The sequence below is a fragment of the Eulemur rufifrons genome, chromosome 23, assembly GCF_041146395.1.
Source record: "Eulemur rufifrons isolate Redbay chromosome 23, OSU_ERuf_1, whole genome shotgun sequence".
Classification (NCBI taxonomy): Eukaryota; Metazoa; Chordata; class Mammalia; order Primates; family Lemuridae; genus Eulemur; species Eulemur rufifrons.
The window spans coordinates 11,814,112-11,836,313 of record NC_091005.1 but is presented as its reverse complement, the minus strand read 5'-3'; the positions used below and the strand labels follow the sequence as shown (position 1 = coordinate 11,836,313).

Below are 22,202 nucleotides of genomic sequence, written 5' to 3'. Positions count from 1 at the left end.
GAAGCCACAGCAAGTCAAGTCACATACAAGCCCTTAGTAATAGAGGAACAGAAACCAAAAATAAGCAGAGGAAAGCAGGACCACAAAAAGCAGTGGAAGCGAGAGATATGCAGCTTTGAGAGAAAGACTGACAGAAGCCAGGCAGGAGGTGGGGTGGGGTGGGGTGGGGTTAGGGGCATGCATGCCTGTAGTCCTGGCTACTCTGGAGGCTGAGGCACGAGGATTGCTTAAGCCCAGGAGAAAGAGATTTTCTGCTCATATCCTGGCTGTGCTTACTGGGCTTGTTTGTAGCCCCAGGATGGGGAAGAGAAGTTGAGACACTCCTCACACCCACTGACAGGCACTCCTCACTTCTGCCTCTTCTCCTTCCCTCCATTCTGCTACAGATTTCCCACAGGATGGGTCCTCTCTGCACACAAGCAAATATTACACACAGTGGAAATTCAATGACTATGTGCTAAACTAATGAATGTAGGCAGCTTTCCTGGAAGTCCCTGTAGAGCTCATTTCAAAGACCAGCAGGAATGATACAAAACCACCTGGTCAGCGTAGTTGCCTTTAGGGAGGAAGACTAAAGATCTGGAGAGGGAGGGAGCCTTTTTCCATTGTGTGCCCTTACATACTTTCACTGACTTACCATGCACATATGCTTCTTTCTCGATAAAAATAAAAATAATTCACTAGCAACAAAGTACAGCCAGAAAGCAGAGCCAGGGTCAGGGTGAACCTAGTAGGTGCCTAGAGTATAAAATTTAAGGAGGCACTCACTCTCAGGGGACCATGAGCAAGAACCTGAGAGCCAGTACTTCCTTAAATGCTGTCCCTAGGTGCCTCCCTTGCCTCACTCTACTCTCGGCCCTGCCAGAGACCAGAGAGCTCCAAAAACAGTCTACCAAACAGAAGCCAAGTCCCTTGACTGTTTTCCTGATTCCAATTAAGAAACCAAATTTCGAGTGTGATGCGCACTGCCTGGGGAATGGACACGATTAAAGTTCTGACTGTGGGGGACGGGGTGGGGGGAGGGGAGGAGTGCACACCTACATGATGAGTGTGATGTGCACTGTCTAGGGAATGGACACAACTGAAGCTCAGACTCGGGGAGATGGGGAGGCATGGGCAATGTATATAGCCTGATCTTTTGTACCCCCTTAATGAGCTGAAAAACAAACAAACAAACAAAAAAAAGAAACCAAATTTCTCCATCTGATCCCCACCCCTCCATGCTTCCCAGAACCCAGCCCCACCTAGCTCACCATAAGCTCTATCAGAGTTCAAACACAGACAACAGGCCTGGGCCTTCAGGCCAGACGCTCAAATTCAACTACCACACTTAAAACATCCAAGCCTTTCCCCTTCTTCTGATCTCATTTTATTCCTGGACAAGTCTGCACCAAGTAGCATGGAACCCATGGGAGGATCTTCAAGGCCCTCTGGGAGCTTGTTGCTGAGAAAGAAGTGCTCCAACAGCAGATCTAAACCCAAATCCAAGCAGAAACAAATCCCCAAAGTCTCTCTGTGGCAGAGACTAGTAATTATCTTCCAATATCTGTCCTTCCCCTTTTCCTTAGTAATAGAAATTTTAGCTGAAGTCATGGCTGCTCAAAATAAAGCTGACATTCTCTAGCCTCTCCTGCAGGTAGGTATGACCATGTAACTAGGTTTTCCCCCAGGGATGTATGCAAATGTTTCGTATGAGACCTCAGGAAGTGTCTTTAAAGGGAAGGGTGTGCCTTTCTTTGTCCTTCCTGTTAGCTACAATGCAGACATGACAAGGGCTAGAAGTCACATGCTGAGGCTGGCAGGACAGTAAGACAGAAGGAATGAACCTGGCTCCCTGAAGAACTGAAGTCATCCAGGCCACACTGCCTACCTTTAACATGTGAGAGAAATAAACGTCAATATGTTTGAGCCATGCTGCTTTAGCTTTCCTGTTGTTTGAAACCCAAGCTAATACTGAGTAATATGTATGTATCCTCTGACACAACTGCCTCTCATATTCTCTTCTGATGAGGAGAAGGCCTAGCAACCTTAGCTGAAGTCCCAGCTATGCTGAAAGTCACAGCTCCCTTTTTGCACAGGCAACAGGGAGGGGAGGAAAATCTTCCTCCCACAAACAGGCTGGGTGTTATAAAGGGGCATTCAAGGACACAGGAGTACAATCCTAAACAATAATAACAACACAAAAGGTGGGTGAAGGAAAAAAGATGAGGGAGAACCAAGTACAAGTCTATTAGAAGTGTGGTGGGGCACGGTGGCTCACACCTGTAATCCTAGCACTTTGGGAGGCTGAGGAGGGAGAATTGCTTGAGGTCACAAGTTTAAGACCAGCCTAAGCAAGAAGGAGACCCTGTCTCTACTAAAAATAGAAAAATTAGCCAGGCATGGTGGTGCACACCTGTAGTCCCAGCTACTCGGGAGGCTGAGGCAGGAGGATCGCTTGAGCCCAGGAGTTAGAGGTTGCAGTGAGCTAGGCTGACACCATGGCACTCTAGCCCAGGCAACAGGATGAGATTCTGTCTCAAAAAAAAAAAAAAAAAAAAGTCTATTAGAAGTGAAATGCTCTATAAGAGTCACAATGCAGGGGAGGTGAATCCTTCCAAATGGAGATCCCATAATCAGGAACTAACTGCTGGGATGTGTATAAATATGGAGTGTACATACGTGCCTTTTAAAAAGTATCCTTAGGCCGGGTGCAGTGGCTCACACCTGTAATCCTAGCACTCTGGGAGGCCAAGGTGGGAGGATCGCTCGAGGTCAGGAGTTTGAGACCAGCCTGAGCAAGAGTGAGTCTCTGTCTCTACTAAAAATAGACAGAAATTAACTGGACAACTAAAAATATATAGAAAAAGTTAGCTGGGCATGGTGGCGCATGCCTGTAGTCCCAGCTACTCAGGAAGCTGAGGTAGAAGGATTACTTGAGCCCAGGAATTTGAGGTTGCTGTGATCTAAGCTGACGCCACGGCACGCTAGCCCAGGCAACAGAGCGAGACTCTGTCTCCAAAAAAAGGAAAAGAAAGAAAAAAGTATCCTTGTTGTTAATTACATAAATACATTTAGTCTTACTATGAAAACATTCAAACTATACATAGGCTTGGAGTCTTTGAGCAACTAAGATCAAGACCCAGTCCTCCTTAGGCCTGTATCACTCTCAGAACATGGAAACTGTCCATAGCCAACAACGGACCAAAATAGGTCAGAATATACTTTCTACTGGGACCCTGATGGGGCCTGAATCCAAGACAGCAAGAAACAATGGAAAGATATTCAGGGGTCATTATAGATTGTTTCTTCACTTCAGTCTCACCCTTGGCAGTCTTTTTCTTCCTCCTCTTCCTCTTCCTCCTCCTCCTCATTGTCAACTTCACCAAACAAACTCGCAGGGGGAATAGAGTCTGGGCTGTGAGCAAGCCCTGGGCTTTGATACCACTGTGTCAGCAATGACCCTTTTCTCCATGTTGAAATCTTCAAGTCAACTACAAATACTTTACAATGATGTATGTGATCCTAACACAACAGCCAGGATCCCTAGGTCAAAGCCCACAAAGACAAACAAATGGACCAACAACACCCAAGTCAGAAACATCACCCTTCTGCAGTCAAATCGAGTACTCTTACAATACTGGGTGCCCCGGTTAGAGAGAATACTGCTGGTCACCTTGCCAAAGATGGGACCCTATGTACCTCAAGAAACAAAATTTTCCCCATACAGGCCCATAAGTGAATACAGGTCCCTAAGCTTACTGAGTTCAGTCACCAGCCTGAAGCCCTACCCCAACACAGAAGATTCCAAAACCTGAGAACACATATGAACAGAGCGTACCTTTAGGACTGAGTTTCTCAATCTTAGCACTACTGACATTTTGGGCCAGATTATTGTGCAGGGCTGTCCTGTGCATGGTATTATGTATAACAGCACCCCTGGCCTCTACCCAGTAGAAGCCAGCAGTACCCTCTCCCAGTTGTCACAACTAAAAATGTCTCCAGACATTGCCAAATGTCTCCTGGGGAACAAACTCCCCTCTAGCTGAGAACCACTGCTCTAGGAATTCATTAGTAGCCAGACAGCCCGAAATCCCAGAAAAGCTGTCTGGACCTCCTTGCCAGTGCAACCTGGGAATGGGGTGTGGTGTAGCCAGAAAGCCAGGATCTGAAACACAAATGCCTCCAGGAACCTAGAAAGTAATGTGAATGAGCAGGCAAGAAAGCCCGGGTATAAAACAAGAGGAAGTGGGGCGCTGTAGTGGACTGGGGAGTATACACTCCATTTAAAGGGAGCGACCACTACTCAGATCCAACTCATTGTATCAGGCAGCAATTTGGGTACAAGGCTGCCAGAACTTTTGCTTCTTCAAGTGAAAGGACAGGTCCTGATTTTCAAATGTTGGCAACTAATTTGCAATTATTTAGAACACTATATAGGCCACATAAATCTATCGGTCACCAGCTTGCAGCCTCTACCCAGTGTTGGTTATATGGAGACTTCCTGGGCCCTCCATTCTAGGATGGAACTTCAATTGTCTAGCCTGGTATAGCTATAATTTCTTTTTTTTTTTTTTTTTTTTTTTGAGACAGAGTCTCGCTCTGTTGCCTGGGCTAGAGTGAGTGCCGTGGCGTCAGTCTAGCTCACAGCAACCTCAAACTCCTGGGCTGAAGCGATCCTACTGCCTCAGCCTCCCGAGTAGCTGGGACTACAGGCATGCGCCACCATGCCTGGCTAATTTTTTTTGTATATATATATTTTAGTTGTCCATATAATTTCTTTCTATTTTTAGTAGAGATGGGGTCTCGCTCTCGCTCAGGCTGGTCTCGAACTCCTGACCTCGAGCGATCCACCCACCTCGGCCTCCCAGAGTGCTAGGATTACAGGCGTGAGCCACCGCGCCCGGCCAGCTATAATTTCTTTATGCAGTCTCCAAACCAACAAGCTGGACCCCTCTCGTGTCTCAATTTCAAGACTAAATTTCTCCTATCCTACTGAAGCCTCACCCTGGATTCAGTGCAGACCTTTGTTTTCATTTTCCCTCATTATGACCTAATTGGTCTCTTCCAATTTATGTCTCTTGAAACCAGGAGGCACCCACTGCCACCCATGCTCAAGGAGACTTCCTCTCAGCATATCCCAGCTGTTGAAAGCCTGATTCTAGAACCTAAGTTCCAAGAAGGGAAGTGAGTTGACCCTAAAGCCTAGTCGGTTAGACTGGAACATGGTTTTATGACTTGGCCCTGTCTCTGACAAGTTCCTGCCCTCAGGTCTGGATTCTAGAAAAGGCTGGGCTTCAAGAATTCAGATCCTGAGGAATCTGGGTAAAAGTACATGTTGAGTGAAAGTGGCTAGGAGATACCATGACATAGCATTTCTAAGCAGTGAGGCCTCGCCTCCAATCAAAAGATCAGTTCCTGGTATGGGGATGGGCTTCTTATGCACAAAAAATATGGGAAACATCATAAAGGAAAAAAATATTTAACAAAAATCAAAATAAAAATCTTCTGGCCAGGTGCAGTGGCACACCTGTAATCCTAGCAATCTGGGAGGCCAAGATGGGTGGATCTCAGGAGTTCGAGACCAGCCTGAGCAAGAGTGAGACCCCATCTCTACTAAAAATAGAAAGAAATTATCTGGACAACTAAAAATAGAAACAAAAAATTAGCCAAGCATGGTGGTACATGCCTGTAGTCCCAGCTACTTGGGTGGCTGAGGCAGGAGGATCGCTTGAGCCCAGAAGTTTGAGGTTGCTGTGAGCTATGATGATGCCACCGCACTCTAGCCCGGGCAACAGAGTGAGACTCTGTCTCAAAAAAAAAAAAAAAAAAAAAAAAAACCTTCCGTATCTCAAAAATTATATACAACAGTGCCCTTTAACTTGGTTTTTCTTTGAATTCATTGTAAACCCATCACAGACCAATGCCCAGGCAATCTCAGATGCTCAGATAGGAGCACAAACTCACAAAACTTTCTAGAAAGTAACTAACATATGCAGAATCTTAAAACAGTATATTTCCTTACACACAGGGATTTCCCTTGTATAATTCTATCCTAAGGAAATATGCAGAAACTCTACAAATGAGTTATATATTATACAAAGATCTCCCCAACAGGATTATTTATAACAATAATATTATACAGCACTTACTATGTATGCCAGGCAGAAAGAAGCATTATATACGTCTTGGTTCATTTATTTCTCACAATATCTTTTGAGATAGGTACTACCAATATCCCAATTTTAAAAATGAGAAAACCGAGGCAACGGTTATTTAACACCCCAAGGTCAACAGCTAGTCAATGGTAAAACTGGAAATCAAACCCAGTCTGGCATGGGGGCCTGTGATCTGAACCACCATGCTACATGTGTCCCCAAACCATGTTTTCTAAGAATATTTGATAAAAGAGATTAAATATTAAATTTTATAAATCATTAGCCAGGTATGGTGGTGTGTGCCTGTAGTCCCAGCTACTCGGGAGGCTAAGGCAGGTAAGTACTTGACCCCAGGAGTTTGAGGTTGCAGTGGGCTATGATGACACCACTGCACTCTAAGCACAGTCAGCAGAGAAAGACCCTGTCCCAAAATGAAACAAACAAAAAAAAAACCCAAAAAACAAAAGACAAATAAACAAAAAAAACCCACAAAAAACAAAAAATTAAAAATAAAAATCAGTATACAAACCACAAGGTATATGTCAAGGATACTTATATGGGGTGAGGCATGGTGGCTCACAACTGTAATCCCAGCACTTTGGGAGGCCGAGGCAGGAGGATCACTTGAGGCCAGGAGTTTGAGACCAGCCTGGGCTACATAGCAAGACCCTGTCTCTACAAAAAAAATGTAAAAATTAGCTGGGCATAATGATGCCTGCCTGTAATCCTAGCTACTCAGGAGACTGAGGCAGGAGGACTGCCTGAACCCAGAAGTTTGAGGCAGAAAGGAGCTACGATTACACTACCATCCTCCAGCCCAGGTGACAGAGGGAGACCCTTTCTCTACCCCCCCTCCAAAAAAAAGGCAGATATGCACACATAAAAAAGTACTGGAAGGTATTTTACCCAAATAGTAACTACAGTTCTCTAGGAGGTAAAATCATGAGCAATTCTAATTTTCTTTATTCTATTTTTCTGCGTTTTTCAAATTGTCTATAAAGTCCATGTTATTATCTTTTAATAAAAAAAAAAACACTAAAATATGTTGCTTTTGAAAAACATTTCAAGAAATGGGGAAAAGCCCATGCTATACTAAGTTTAAAAAGCAGGATATGAAGTTATAAGCAAAGTATAATAAGCCAATTCTACAAAAGAATAAGACACTATCCAACTATTAAAAGTACTCTTCTTTAAAAAAATTAGCCAGGCATGGCGGCACACACTTGTAGTCCTGCTACTCTGGAGGCTGACGGATCACTTGAGTGCAGGTGTTCGAGGCTGCAGTGAGCTAAGATCACACCACTGTACTGCAGCCTGGGCGACAGAATAAAACCCAATTTCTAAGAAAAGAAAAAAAAGGAAAAGAAAAGTACTCTTCTCTTGGTAGTAGATTATGGGTGATCTAAGGATAATTTAATTTTATCCTTTTTTTTTAATTTATTCTTTTTTCTTTTCCAAGGGCTTGACCTTTGATAATTTTATCCTTAATGAACATGTTTTATAATCTGAAAGTTTTCCCTTTCTTTTCTTTTTTTTTTTTTTTTTAGACAGGGTCTCACTCTCTCACCCAAGCTAGAGTGCAGTGGTAGTCATCATAGCTCACTATAACCTCAAATCCTGGGCTCCAGTGATCCTCCTGCCTCAGCCTCCTGAGTAGCTAAGACTACGGGCTCAAGCCACCACATCTGGCTAATTTTTCTATTTTTTGTAGAGACAGGGTCTCGCTCTTGTTCAGGCTGGTCTTGAATTCCTAGACTCAAACAATCCTCCCGTCTCAGCCATCAAAAGTGCTAGGGCCGAGCATGGTGGCTCACGCCTGTAATCCTAGCACTCTGGGAGGCTGAGGCAGAAGGATTGCTCGAAGTCAGGAGTTTGGGACCAGCCTGAGCAAGAGCGAAACCCAGTCTCTACTAAAAATAGAAAGAAATTATCTGGACAACTAAAAGTATATAGAAAAAATGATCCAGGCATGGTGGCACATGCCTGTAGTCCCAGCTACTTGGGAGGCTGAGGCAGGAGGATTGCTTGAGCCCAGGTGTTTGAGGTTGCTGTGAGCTAGGCTGATGCCACGGCACTCTAGCCCGAGCAACAGAGCGAGACTCTGTCTCAAAACAAAACAAACAAACAAACAAAATGTTAGGATTATAGGCCTGAGCCCCCAAGCCCAGCCAACAAAATTATCCCTTTTTTAAAGAGCTCGGTCAGGCCAGAGTCTCCCTCACCAAATCCTGTCAGACATATAGCCAAGTACCCATCTTCCCTCCTCCCAGGGCTATCCATTCCCCCTCACTGTCCCAAGAAATATGGAGGGCTCCCCTTATGATTTGTCTTTAACAAATTCCTTCAAGTTAGGAGGCATGGATATTGTACAGTCCTTTAAAGCTAACTCCAAGGTACTCTCAATCTATTTTAAACACTGTGGATAAACTATATATGCTGCCAAAGCTTTTGCAAACAGAGATATGGAAAGAACAGAGTGTAATTAAGTGCTTCTGGCAGCAGAGTGCTAAGAAACACAGGAAAGTCTGGGCTATTTCTCAGCTACATGCTGGTTCTACAAGGCTTGATAAAGTCACAGCAATCTTCTCTCCTTACTACCCCATATGAGATAAAGGAAAATAAAGTGGGGTACACTGGGATCTCTCAGATTCTATCATTAGAAACTCAGATATGGGGTAGGAGCCATCTTCCTCTCACCAGCTGCAGGCAGAGCTTGTTTACAAAGTCAGTGTAAAGAAATCTGAAACAGCAGTGGGAAAAAGCCATTTTGGTGTGGTGCCTGCTGCTTAGAACAGGCCACAAAGAGTGGCAGTGGCAGGAAGGAGGGGGTCCTGCAGTATAACACCTTAGACTCCCACAGTCTAGAGAAGCCTATTTTCTCACAGCTGCCTTTAAACTGCTTTAAGATGAAAAGCTGGGGGTAAAACACATTTTTTTTTTTTTTTTTTTTTTGAGCAGCAGAATAAAGGCTACAATACTTATGGTTTCTCCTGGGTTAAGTTACAACTGGTGATATTGACTCCAACCATAACACCTGACAAGACAAATGTGAGACGTGTATCAACTTGTCACACAGACCAGGGAACAGAACTCAGGGTCAGCCAAGAGAGGAAGAATGACACACCAAAAGCCATGAAGAGATTCAAACTTCTCCCACCTCCATCCTTTATGTTTACTTGTCTCTCAGGCTCAAATGACTCTGGTGAAACTACTTCCTCAAAAGAGAAAATGTGGCCAGGCCAGGAGGTGGCTCACCCCTGTAATCCTAGCACTCTGAGAGGCTGAGGCAGGAGGATTGCTTGAGCTCAGGAGTTGGAGACCAGCCTGAGCAAGAGTGAGACCCCATCTCTACTAAAAACAGAGAAATTAGCCAAGCGTCATGGCTCACACCTGTAGGCCCAGCTACTGGGGAGGCTAAGGCAGGAGGATCACTTGAGCCCAGGAGTCTGAGGTTGCTGTCAAATATGATGAGGCCACTGCACTCTACCCAGCGTGACAGAATGAAACTGTCTCAATTAAAAAAAAAAAAAAAAAGGAAATTGAACCCCACTTCTTACCACCCCACCAACAAATATAAATTTTTTTTAAAGATAAAATGCCTCTCCCCCTCTAAACAGTACGATATGCTACTCAAAGACAAAGTACCATTATTACAGTACTCCAACCCCCACACATCCTCCCACCCTCGACCCTTACTTACATACGCAAGCAGCAGCGAGGAGACGACAGGCCAGGTACGGGGGATTGCAGGTGGGGAAGGAGGGCTGGACCATGTAGTTGGCAAAGGTGATGGCGATGATGGCCTGACTGGTGGGCTCAACAATGAGCAGTGAGGCCCACAGGCGGATGAAGGCAATGAAGCCCCCAAAGGCCTCGAGAATATAAGCATAGCTGGCCCCCGACTTGGTGATAGTAGTCCCCAGCTCTGCGTAGCAAAGGGCACCCACAACAGAGAAGAGCCCACCAATGGTCCACACAACCAGTGACAGCCCATAGGAGGCAGTGTGTACCAGCACACCCTTGGGTGAGACAAAGATCCCTGAGCCTATCATGTTGCCCACCACCAGGCTGACTCCATTCAGCAGGGAGATCTCCTTCTTCAGCTGCATAATTTCCATGGAGTTTTGAGGTGGTGAGCTGACATCTTCTTCCATCCTGGGTTGGCTGGCATCAGGGATGAGATGGTAGGTGGGGGTGGTGCTCCCAAGCTCCCTGGCTTCCATGGCAAATGCTTCCTGCACACCTATGTTTACTGTGGCCTGGCAAGAATACAAGTATGTCAGTCTATGGCAGGAGCTTGTGAGGCTCTGGTTTAAACCAGGTTTCCCTGCCCACCTCCTGCTTAGGAACAGCATGCCATACACACAGCCCTAAATACAACAGGTCTTTCTCAGTTCCCACCACAGGACACAGGGAAATAGACCTTCACTGCTCCCAAGAAAGATGCCATGAGAGCGCAGGCATGATGTGATGGCAAAGTCCAAGGAGAGGTACCAGTCTTGCTGCCCACAACAGGCTGGCATTAGGTTTGTTCACAGCCTGATTCTCCCTGAGGTAACTTCTGCTCTGTTCTTACCAGCTTAAAACCCACAGACCTGACTTGCAGAGAAGACCAGAGTCCCTGCACCAGGTACACAGCCTGAAAGGCCTCTCACTGTCCATTCCCAGGTAATCCTGCCACTCACTTCTAACCAAACATAAACAGAGACTTTTGCAGTGTCTAGCCACATGTGGAGACATCTGCAGTTACTCTCACATGGGAAAAGAACATCAGTAGGTTCTGGGAAGGGCCACGAAGATGCTGAGACAAGAGCTTATCACTATTACAGAGACTAGACCAAGAACAGGTCCCTCATGAAAATGCACACCTAGGAATCACTGTGTCCACAACACTCACCTTGACCCCACACTGCTGCTTGTCCAGTCAACATCTTTCTTTCCCCAAACTACCCAAAAGAAAGGGATTACATACCCCTCAGCATGCTCCTCACTTCACTACTATCTGGGGTTGCAAAGAGATTCTCCCAGCACAGGACCCAGGCATCCTGCCACCCAACCAAGACTATAAGGCTTCTCTTATCTATGGATCTGGTGTTAGAAGGCATCCTGTAGAGATGGCACACCACCCCCACCCCCACCTTTGGATTAGTTGGGCCAATCCAGAAACCTCAAGGAAGTTGGATTCCACATTAACCTACCTACCAGACCCCGAATCTGTCAAAGGAAGATAAGCAAGTTCCTGACCCTACACCCAGGGTGACCTTCTTCTTCACTTAATTCTTGTGCCACGCAGGCTTCAGATCCCCTGATCCCACCTCATCTGCTAGAGTAAGGAATCTGGTGGGCCATTTGATTCCCACTCAGGTGTCAGTACTTTAAGGTCACAGGTTTAACTACCAGGGATAAGACCAGGATCAGTACCTCACCTTCCCAGAAGTCTCTCCTCTACTCAACAAAGTTGTAGGTGCCAGAATCTGGCCTCACGGAGCTCAGGGCAAAGGAACCACAGACACATCAGAATGAGGAGTTCTCAGAGCAGACTCCGATCTCCGCATGCCCCACCCAAGACTCCTGCCTTTACCTATCCCAAACCCCTTCCGGAGTCTGGACCTGAGCCCAAAGGAGAAAGCTCCTCTGGGCCACCAGTAAGCCTTCCCCCAGTGCCAGAGGAGTTGAGGCAGCCTACCTCTGCTTAGACGAGACAGCTTTAAGGCAGCACCACTTTTCCTTTCACTCCTGGCACCAAGCCATGCAGGTTTCCCTAGGCAGGCACGTGGAAACATATTTGTTTTCACGTGTCTGTCAGGTGAGCCCAGGAATGCATGGGAACAAAACCAGTAAACAGCTGGGAAGCCCATATGCTCATGTAAGAGTCAGGTGCAAAGAGACCTAGGCTGTCTACCCAACTCAACACAGAAACATGCAGAGAAACCTGACCCCAGTGACCACTCCAGCTTCTTCTACTCCATCAGACCCTGCTGGTACGAGGATCTGGGGCCACTAGGTATTCATTCCCTTTGTACTTGTATAACCCAGCACTGCTGTCTGATACGGCTATATCAAGTTTGTCTGATACTCTGGTGAAACTACCCAGTGGCCCTTTTTTGGAGAACTCAAGCATAGTCACTGCCCCATACCTGAATGAGAGATAAGGTTCCTACTACAATGTTAAGAAGGACTCCTCCTTCAGCCAAGGAGAGAGGCAGAGTCACATACAAGTGAGGGAAGATGAGGTCTCTTTCTTTTCATTCAACAACAAAATGTAACTGTCATCCATAGCCTGTTGTTGGTCAAAAGTAATTAAAGTCCCTACCTCTCTGCTAAACATCCAAGAACAGAGTGAGGGCAAATGAATGAGGCCCAGGCTGGCTTGGCCACACAACCCCAAGGCCACCCCTTACCTCCCCTATACATGTACACCTCACATCACACGCCTCTACAAAATCTGCCAAGAACCTACATCATGCCAGGCTCTGTGTTGGTTCACAGCAGTGAACAAGATTGATATGGACCATGCCCTCATAGAACACACAACCACACATTATGGCAGCATGTAGATGAGATGGACATGAGATCAGAAGCCCCACAGGCAGACTAGAGCTCACCAGCTACCTGTACCTCACCCTTCTCTGACCTTTAGTTTTTCCAGAGGTAAGAGTAAGATAATAGCTACCTTCCCAGACAGCCTTACTGATCTTTTGTAAGCAACAAATTATAGACAATAAAACTTCTATAAAATGTGAGGCCTTCCTCAATGGGGTTAACAGTGCTGAAAGACAAATTCTGAAAACAAGGAAGAGAGGAAGGGAAGAAGAGAGGTTAACTCATTTTACTGGAAGATAAAATCTGGGATAAAATGAAAAGTCCTCAACTTCTAGTTTCCACTGAAGATGTAGAAAGCTGGAGAAGGCATTAGTATCATTCCAATGACAAAAAAGGCTGGAGAACCTATAAAACCATAACTTTTCTTAAAGCCATCAGAAAGCTAAGGTTACAGGGTAACTAACTAGACTGAAACTGATGGAAAGACAGGTACTTCCAATGAGAGAGAGATACAAGCTCTAGCTCACCTGTGGCAGTGGGAGAAAGATAGGACCCACCATACAGAGAGGGTCAGAAGAATTCAGATACAATTTTAACAAATTACCAAATGTCAAATACGGCTTAGCATGAGCCACAGACACTCAGAGGTTTTTCTCCAGAGACCTCAGGGAATGCTCACAAGAAATACTGGACAGGGCCGGGCGCGGTGGCTCACGCCTGTAATCCTAGCACTCTGGGAGGCCGAGGTGGGCGGATCCTTTGAGCTCAGGAGTTCGAGACCAGCCTGAGCAAGAGCGAGACCCCATCTCTACTAAAAATAGAAAGAAATTATATGGACAGCTAAAAATATATATAGAAAAAATTAGCCGGGCATGGTGGTGCATGCCTGTAGTCCCAGCTACTCGGGAGGCTGAGACAGGAGGATCGCTTGAGCCCAGGAGTTTGAGGTTACTGTGAGCTAGGCTGACGCCACGGCACTCACTCTAGCCTGGGCAACAGAGTGAGACTCTATCTCAAAAAAAAAAAAAAAAAAAGAAATACTGGACAGGAGACCAGAGAAAGCCTCTCTCAGTGACAGTGCTGGCCTGGAGGAGGAAAACCCTTCTCCTCTAAAGACTAAAAACTTATAAACCCCTGGGGAAAGAGCAGCAAACTCTGTCACTCCCAAGGCAGCTGGGGCAGGGTAAAACAGAAAAAAACCTCTATGCCTGGAGGAGGGGCAGGAAATTCTAGTTAAGACCCTTAGCAGTGTCCTGCCTCTGGAGGAGTAGCAGAATCTCCCAGAAAGATACACCCCTGAGACCCAAGGAAACAGGGTCTGCCTAAGACTGAGACTGAACCAGGACACCAGAGAAATCCCCTGCTACTCCTAACCAGGTTAGCAACCACCCAGGAACAAGCAACAGCAGTCCACCACTAATGCTATGGTAGACTGCGCCGAGGCAGACGTGCAAAAGAAGACCTAAATCTGAGGGTGGAGCATAAATTTTGAGAAAAATCCTCCCTCCAGCAAATCAACCCTAAGCCGGCCAGGAAATATCAGAGGAATTTGAAGTCATTGGTGCACCTACGTTAACCATAGCAACAACAAAACCTAAGCACAATTCATCTCCTGACTAATGGACTCAAACTTCCATACTAACAGCCTAGCAAAAGAAGAGGTGTACCCATTTCCTAGTGTGTTCTACACACTTGGTTTAACAATCAATAACAAATTACAAGCAACACACACAAAAAAGCAAGAAAAACCACCCACTGTCAAGAGTGACCAAACTTAGAGATGACCCAGATATTGAAAACATCAAACAGGGAATATAAAATAACTATGATTAATACATTAAAGGCTCCAATCAAAAAGCTAGCCAGGCACCGTGGCTCATGTCTATAATCCCAGCACTTCGGGAGGCCAAGGCAGGTGGATCTCTTGAGACCAGGAATTCAAGACTGGCCGACTAGCCTGAGCAATATAGTGAGAGCCCATCTCTACAAAAAATACAAAAATTAGCCAAGGGTGGTGGAGCATGTCTGTAGTCCCAGCTACTTAAGAGCCTGAGGCAGGAGGATTGCTCCAGCCCAGGAGTTTGAGGTTGTAGTGAGCTCTGATGATGCAACTTCACTCTAGCCTGGGCAACAGAGCAAGACCCTGTCTCAAAAAAAAAAAAAAAAAAAAAAAGTTGGACATCATGCAGGAACAAACATGGAATTTCAGCAGAGCAATGAAAACCAGGAGTGGAAATGGAAAAAAGTGAAAAAAATAGAATAGAGCATGTAAGAACTGTGGGGCAATATCAAATAGTATGAGGCAAATATAAAAAAATACATTTTGGGCTTATTTTTAATTACTTTAGAATATAATTGGCTGCCTAAAGCAAAAACAGTAGCAAAGTATTGTGAACTTATAGTACATGTAAAAGTAAAATGTCTGATAATAGCACAAAAGATAGGAAAGAAGAATTGGGAGTATACTTTTACAAAGGTCTTATATTACATATGAAGCAATATGCTTTTTAAAGGTAGATATTACTAAAAATTCATGTTGTAAAACTAGGACAACCACTACAAAAATTAAAAGAGGTATAAATAATAAGCTAACAGTGGAAATAAAATACACAATCCAAAAGTAGGCAGAAAAAGAAGAAAAAAGCAAAAAAGAACATATACAACAAATAGAATAAATATACCAATAATTACATTAAGTGTAAATGATCTAGACACAATGATTAAAAGATACTATCAGATTAGATAAAAAAGCAAAGCTCAATATGTAGTCTAGTACCATGTAAACACTAATCAAAGACAACTGGAGTAGCTATACTAACACATTGACTGCCACACTAGAAAAAAATTTTTTTCCTTGGGGCCACAGTGTTTTATTACAAAAATAGAATAAAAACTTCGAAAACAAAATGATCCTTTCTAATTTAATGAAAAATTTGTTATTTTTTATTGTTTTCTGTGCATGAGTTACCTGCAACTTAAAAAACTTAGTTTTGGCCGGGCACGGTGGCTCATGCCTATAATCCTAGCACTCTGGGAGGCCGAGGCAGGTGGATCGTTAGAGCTCAGGAGTTCACGACCAGCCTGAGCAAGAGCGAGACCCCGTCTCTACTAAAAATAGAAAGCAATTATATGGACAACTAAAAAATATATACAGAAAAAATTAGCCAGGCATGGTGGCACATGCCTGTAGTCCCAGCTATTCTGGAGGCTGAGGCAGTAGAATTGCTTGAGCCCAGGAGTTTGAGGTTGCTGTGAGCTAGGCTGATGCCGCAGCACTCTAGCCTGGGCAACAGAGTGAGATTCTGTCTCAAAAAAAATAAATAAATAAATAGTTTCACATGTCTCAAGGTAAAGAGATGTGTGAGGTAACATATGCTTCTCCAGGCCCCGGGCTCAAATCTAGTCTGAGTTAAATACAACTCACAAGCAGTTAATGTGTTAACATCAGATTATTTTCTTCAGGTAACAGTTGATGAGAAGAAAAATAATGACACTAAGCTACTATGACAGCAGTTATGGTTTTGAATTAATTTGCATTTAATTAGTCACAACAATATCTATATACATATCAAAAAAGCAGTCCATACCTGTGTGAGAGGCGTTGTCTATCCTGTCCCCACAGAGTAGATCTGCAGACCCTCTGCAACAATGGGATGAAAATCAGTGATTCAAGGGGCCAATAATTTTTTTTTTTTTTTTGAGACAGAGTCTCACTTTGTTGCCCAGGCTAGAGTGATTGCCGTGGCGTCAGCCTAGCTCACAGCAACCTCAAACTCCTGGGCTCAAGCGATCCTCCTGCCTCAGCCTCCCGAGTAGCTGGGACTACAGGCATGCGCCACTATGCCTGGCTAATTTTTCTATATATATATTTTTAGTTGTCCATATAATTTTTTTTCTATTTTTAGTAGAGACGGGGTCTCGCTCTTGCTCAGGCTGGTCTCGAACTCCTGACCTTGAGCGATCCACCCGCCTCGGCCTCCCAGAGTGCTAGGATTACAGGCGTGAGCCACCGCGCCCGGCCTAAGGGGCCAATAATTAAGACATTACCTCCAGCTGGGTGGCCTGATATTATAAGAGGGTCATCAAAATTCTACCAGATCACCCTCCTAAGTTGGCTATCTTTTTGTCTACAATTTTTTTCAATTGATAAGAGAAAGTGGTATGTGAAGATAACACACAGTATCAGTCTCTCAGACTCTCTGTAACACCGAAATCTCTGAAATCACTGTTGGAACTAATTTCTATTAAATAATTCAACGTACCCTATCAGATCCTGTCTTAAAAAAAAAAAAATGTTAAGCCCTACTTGTAAAGTTTCCTAACAGGTTTTCATCCTATTTTCCAGGCTCCTGTAGCAGATAGTACAGGAATGTAACAGACCACTAAAACTTCCTCATGAAAATTTAACCATGAAACTGTCATATGCAATTTTTAGAAGCAAAAAAAAAGATTGTCAACGGAAAAGAAGCCAAACTCTGTAAAATAATTTTAAAGAGATTTATTCTTAGCCAAATTTGAGGATCATGACCCAGAGCCACACCCAAGAACCCTTGAGCAAGTGGACTCACTGTGGCTGGGTTGCAGTTTGGTTTTATATATTTCAGGGAGACAGGGGTTACAGATAAAGTCATAAATCAATACATGGAAGGCATACACTGGTATGGCCTGAAAAGGTGGGCCATCTCGAACTGGGCGGGTGGGGGGGGGCGGCGCTTACAGGTTATAGGTGGGTTTAAAGAATCTTTGACTTGTAATTGGTTAAAAACAGGAAGCTTTGTCTAAAGGCTTGGAATGTTTTAAGATAAAGAGGTCTGTTAATAACAGACAAGCTACCAGACATATATTTGTTGTGTAAATTGAGCACCTGCAGGTTTGTCTTGCATACCTTTAGGCCTGTTAATGGGTTACAAAGGATGTCTCCAAGAAGGTGAAGTATATCTGACCTCCCTCCTCGTGGCAGGCAATTTACTTTTAGGATAGCCCCCAGGCCAAGAGGGGGGTCCATTCAGTCAGCTGGTGGAGGGGAGCCTTAAGATTTTATTTTAGTTCACAGAATTTATCAAAGTTCAAATACAAAGTTTTACAAACTGGATTTAGAACCTCTTTGATAAAGACTATAGGAAAAATGCTATTGAGATTGTTTGGAAAAACTCAAACCGTCCTTCCTCTGCTCTCACACCACAACAATCAACACAGAAGACTACGATCAGTTGTGTGGAGGCTTTTCCCCACCAAAAAGCAAGCAATCAGTTCTGCAGTGGAGACCAGCTGGAGTCATCTAATTCAATTCCAACACTACCTACCTGGAGATAGCGTCAGATCCCATAGGTTGAGGGCTCAGTCCCCAAGACTGCTCCCCCACCCCACTTCAGACAACAGTCACGAGTCCAGGCCTCCAGATATTTAACCCGCTTCAGTTTGGGGTTCCCTTGACCACCCCCCACCACCCTTGGGTTCGATTAATTTGCTAGAGCAGCTCACAGAACTCAAGGAAACACTTACATTTGCCGGTTTATTATTAAGGATATTGCAAAGGATACAGATGAGCGAGGTATGGAGGAAGGGTCCTTGGAGCTTCCAGGCACTCCCTGGGCAAACCTCTCTCTAGGACCCTCCACGTGTTCAGTTACCCGGAAGCTCTCCAAACCCTGTCCTTTTGAATTTTTAAGGAGGCTTCATTACATAGGCATGATTGATTAAGCCACTGGCCATTGGTGATCAACTTAACCCTCAGCCCCCTCTTTCCTCCCTGGAGGTTGGGAGGTGGGGTTAAAAGTTCCAACCCTCTAACCCAGCTCTAGTCTTTCCTGTGACCAGCCCCCATCCTGAAGCTACCTAGGGGCAGCCACCCAGATTAGCATACAAAAAGACATAGATACTGAGGATTTTAGGAGTGGAATGCCAGGAAAGGGAGAGGAAAACCAGATATATATTTCACATTATCACAGAAATACACCAAAATCTTAACTGTGGTGAAAACATACAGGACTTATTTATGCGTCTGCGTTTTGTATTTCCCACAACGAGTATGCATTCATTTTTTCAATGCTTCAACTTAAAAAATAAATATATATTCTTCTTTTTATCAAATAACAAAAATTATGTGGTCCTTTACGTTTGTTTTTCAGCCTAAGATACCAGGAAATTCCAGATTAAATTCAGCTCCCAATCACAGTAGATAAGATATCCTCACTTCAACAGTATTTGCTACATAATCTTTTCGATGGCTTTGGTTTTTTATTTAACAACCTCATTTCAAGAATCTTTAAAAACCGCCACGGTTACTCTTTAGAAAGCAATGTAATATAAATGCATACTTTGGTTTTATAATTACATAACATGTAATACTAAAAAACAGGTAATTATGTATGAGCCATTCTCTTTACTAGTATTGTGTACAAATTGTATGCACACAAAAAAACTCTTTATAAATCACAATGATAAAAGAAAGCTAGTAGAAACAATATTCACCTGTCAAGAAATAAGCAAACATCACACTTTCACAAGCCACCTCATCATAAACGGGTCAGGTAGTAAGATGACGAAGTCTCGGCAGCAAGGCCTAATTCCACTTGCGTGTCCCGGCTATGTGATCTCTGCAACAGAGAGTGAGAGATAACTGATCAAAAAAATGGACTGAGCAAACAGCAAGGTATTTCCCTTTTGAAAAATCCAACTTTTCCATGCCCGGCAGGGGCAGCCCTAATGAATAAAGAAGTTCTATCACACCCACAGGGGAGGTTAACTGAAGCAACCAGCCCAAACCTGTCAGAGAACTAAACTTGTCATCTCAAATCATGCATGTTTGGGCAACTCTGAGTCCCCGAGTCCCCCGAGTCCCAGGTCCCATGACCACCGTTTGCATAACTTCTGTAAAACAGATCTACATCCTAAAGACTACAGCAGGAAGGACAGAGGTCAGGAAATTTCCTCTCCCAAGAAGTTCCAAGGAGATCAGTCACATAACTGGTGTACGTGTTTGGTCTGCAATAAAAACATGTCACAGCCAGATAGGGAAGGAGGACGAGAGGAGAAAAATCGGTCTGGTAGTTTTCCTTCCACATGTTTGCCAGGGAAGGAAAATCTAACAGAACAACCTGAATGACAGTCTGAGACCAAAGTTGGGAGGAAAAAGCCAATAATGCACCACCACGCGGGACCTCAGTACTGTGGGGCAGCCGGGGCACTTTCCAAAGGGCTCACAGCTGGCAAAAAGAGACGGAGGCTTTCAAGTCTGCTCCTCCAAGATCTGAAATTCAGGGCGCAGCTCTCAGAGATAAGGCACCAGATGTCGGGCGTTCTGCTCAGGCCTTACTAGATAAGCTGGCTGGGGGTTCCCCCCCACATCAAGGGCAGAGACTGAATTCTTTTTAACTGTGTCACCAAGCTCATAGCCCGATGCACACGAGAGGTCCTCAAAATCACGTTAAATTAAACGCTGATTCCTATTTATACGGGCCATTACACAACATGTTTGCTTAGTGCTCAGCAAAGAATTTTCAGAATGTTTCACACATCTCTTCTGGCATTTATGACAGGAGATGGTTGCAAGACCAAGAAAGACAGGGCACTGGAGACACTCAAAAGAGCCGTAACAGAGGCATGCCGGCCCTAGCCCAACGCCCCTCCACCACACAGCAGCCGGCAGCAGCCCCGCGAAGCCGGGCTCCGCGCCCTCGCGTCTCCCCCACACCGCACCGGCCTCCTTCCTGCCAGGTCCTCCTTCCTGTGCTCGCGACCGCTCAGTCACAGTCGCACACTCAGGGCCACTCGCACAGTCTCTCACACTCATGGAGTCACCCTCCCGCTCGGGGTCTCACACTCAATCACCCTCACACCTAGGGCTTCTCTCTCTCTCTCACACACACACATACACACACACACACGTCTTCCTTCTCACTCACGGCCTCACCCTCCGGGTCTCGCACACTCACAAAGTCACCACCACACTCAGGTCTCTCGCACACACGGAGTCTTCTCACACACTCCTGGAGTCACCCTCTGGCTCCAGGTCCCTCTCACATTCACAGCGTCACCCTCTCGCCCGCAGCAGCGTCTCTCACGCGGCCCCCAGCCCGCCGCCCCGCGCCGTTTCCGGCCCGCATCCCGCCCACGGCGGCGGCGGCGACGCAGAGTGCGGGCCGAGAGGGCGCGGCCCCCGCCCCGGCCCCGCTCCCCGGCGCGCCCGCCTCCCTCGGGCCCGGCTAGGCCCGTTACCTCCGGTAGCGCCGCCAGGATGCTCCGTCGTGCTGCCGCCACGGCCGCTGCGGCCACTCAGGCCCCGCCCCGCCACGTCACCCGCCGCCGGATCGCGACAGCGCGTGCCGCGTCGGGACAGGGCTCCGCGGGGGTCCACTGGTGGCGCCGCTTCCGGCCCCCGGGAACTCCGCGGCCTCGGAGATCCGGGCCGAAGGCCCAGCCTCTGCGTGTAGTTGCGGGGCAGTCCCCAGTCGGCCTCGCCGGGGCCCGCGAGGGGTCCGGCCACCCTCTCCACCCTGGAGTCAAAGGAGGCCTCCAAGGGCCTCCACAATGGACGGTCCCGCGGGAAGCGCTAAACGGCCCCACACCCCGTTCATATTTGGCCTCTGGCCTGGGCCCCATGCCCAGGGGGCCGCCACAGCTCACACAAGGAGCTCTAGACAACCTCCACACCCAGGTCACTGCTGACCCTCTGCCAAGGGACCCCAGGAAGACACATACACCGAGGACTTGTCATCCCACACGCACAGCTCAGACTCACAGCCACTGAGGCCCCCACAGACACTACTGGGCCTCCTTAGCTGACCCCAGGCCATCCTGGGGCTCTGTCCTCATCTTGCCTGACCGTGCTGTCACCCCTCCTGGGGGAGCTGCACCCTTCTGTCCCCTTCGCCTTCTTCTGTCTGCTCCTTCTCCACCTCCCCCTGGGGCTCCCTTTCCTCTGGTAGCTCTGGGGCTCTGTCTGGGGCCTCCTGACCTCATGGAGCCCTGAGCCGGCCACCTTAGCATCCTGTACACACCTCAAGCACTGTCTCTCTCCTGGGACATGGAGTCTTTTCTCCCAGCTGTGTGTCCACAGCTGCACATCCTCTAGTTCCAGACCACACCCAAACCTCTGCTCCCCACACCCAGTGACCCAGCCAGAGATGGGGAGCACCCCAGACCCTTCCTCCTCCCTCCCTGCAGGGCCTGCAGCCCATGGTTTGCTTCTCCCCAGCCACAACCGCCTCCCAATCCCCATCCCACTGGCTCTAACCCATCCCATCGCCACAGGGGATGCTCTTAAAAGACAGACTAGAATGACTTCGTATTTCTCTTGCCTAAAAACCCTTCCATCCTCTTCCCTATAGGCCTGAAATGACAGCCTTGAGGACCCCTCACTAGTGCCACCCTCCTTGTGCCCTCTGTTTGGAACACTTTCCCTAAGTGTGAATGAGTGTGTGTATATATCAATACTTGCATCAGTAGAGTTTGACCCTTTGCCTCTTAGATCAGTTCCTCCAGCCTTCCTGGCTGGGCAGAGCGACAGCTCTGGACACTTAT

At 46.2% G+C, this 22,202-nt stretch overlaps 1 protein-coding gene across 1 annotated transcript in view; it reads right to left on the bottom strand.

Annotated features, from left to right (window-relative positions):
- The window catches only part of SLC7A6 (solute carrier family 7 member 6), a 32,804-nt gene extending 11,875 nt beyond the window's left edge, over window positions 1–20,929 (bottom strand). Inside the window, exons 1-4 of the mRNA XM_069497897.1 lie at window positions 20,898–20,929; window positions 19,152–19,276; window positions 16,268–16,320; window positions 9,838–10,396 (exon numbers count right to left, since the gene is read on the bottom strand). Of these exons, the coding sequence (XP_069353998.1) occupies window positions 9,838–10,360 (523 nt within the window). The 5' untranslated portion in view covers window positions 10,361–10,396; window positions 16,268–16,320; window positions 19,152–19,276; window positions 20,898–20,929. The remainder of the gene's footprint in view (window positions 1–9,837; window positions 10,397–16,267; window positions 16,321–19,151; window positions 19,277–20,897) is intronic.
- Window positions 20,930–22,202: the final 1,273 nt, after the last annotated feature.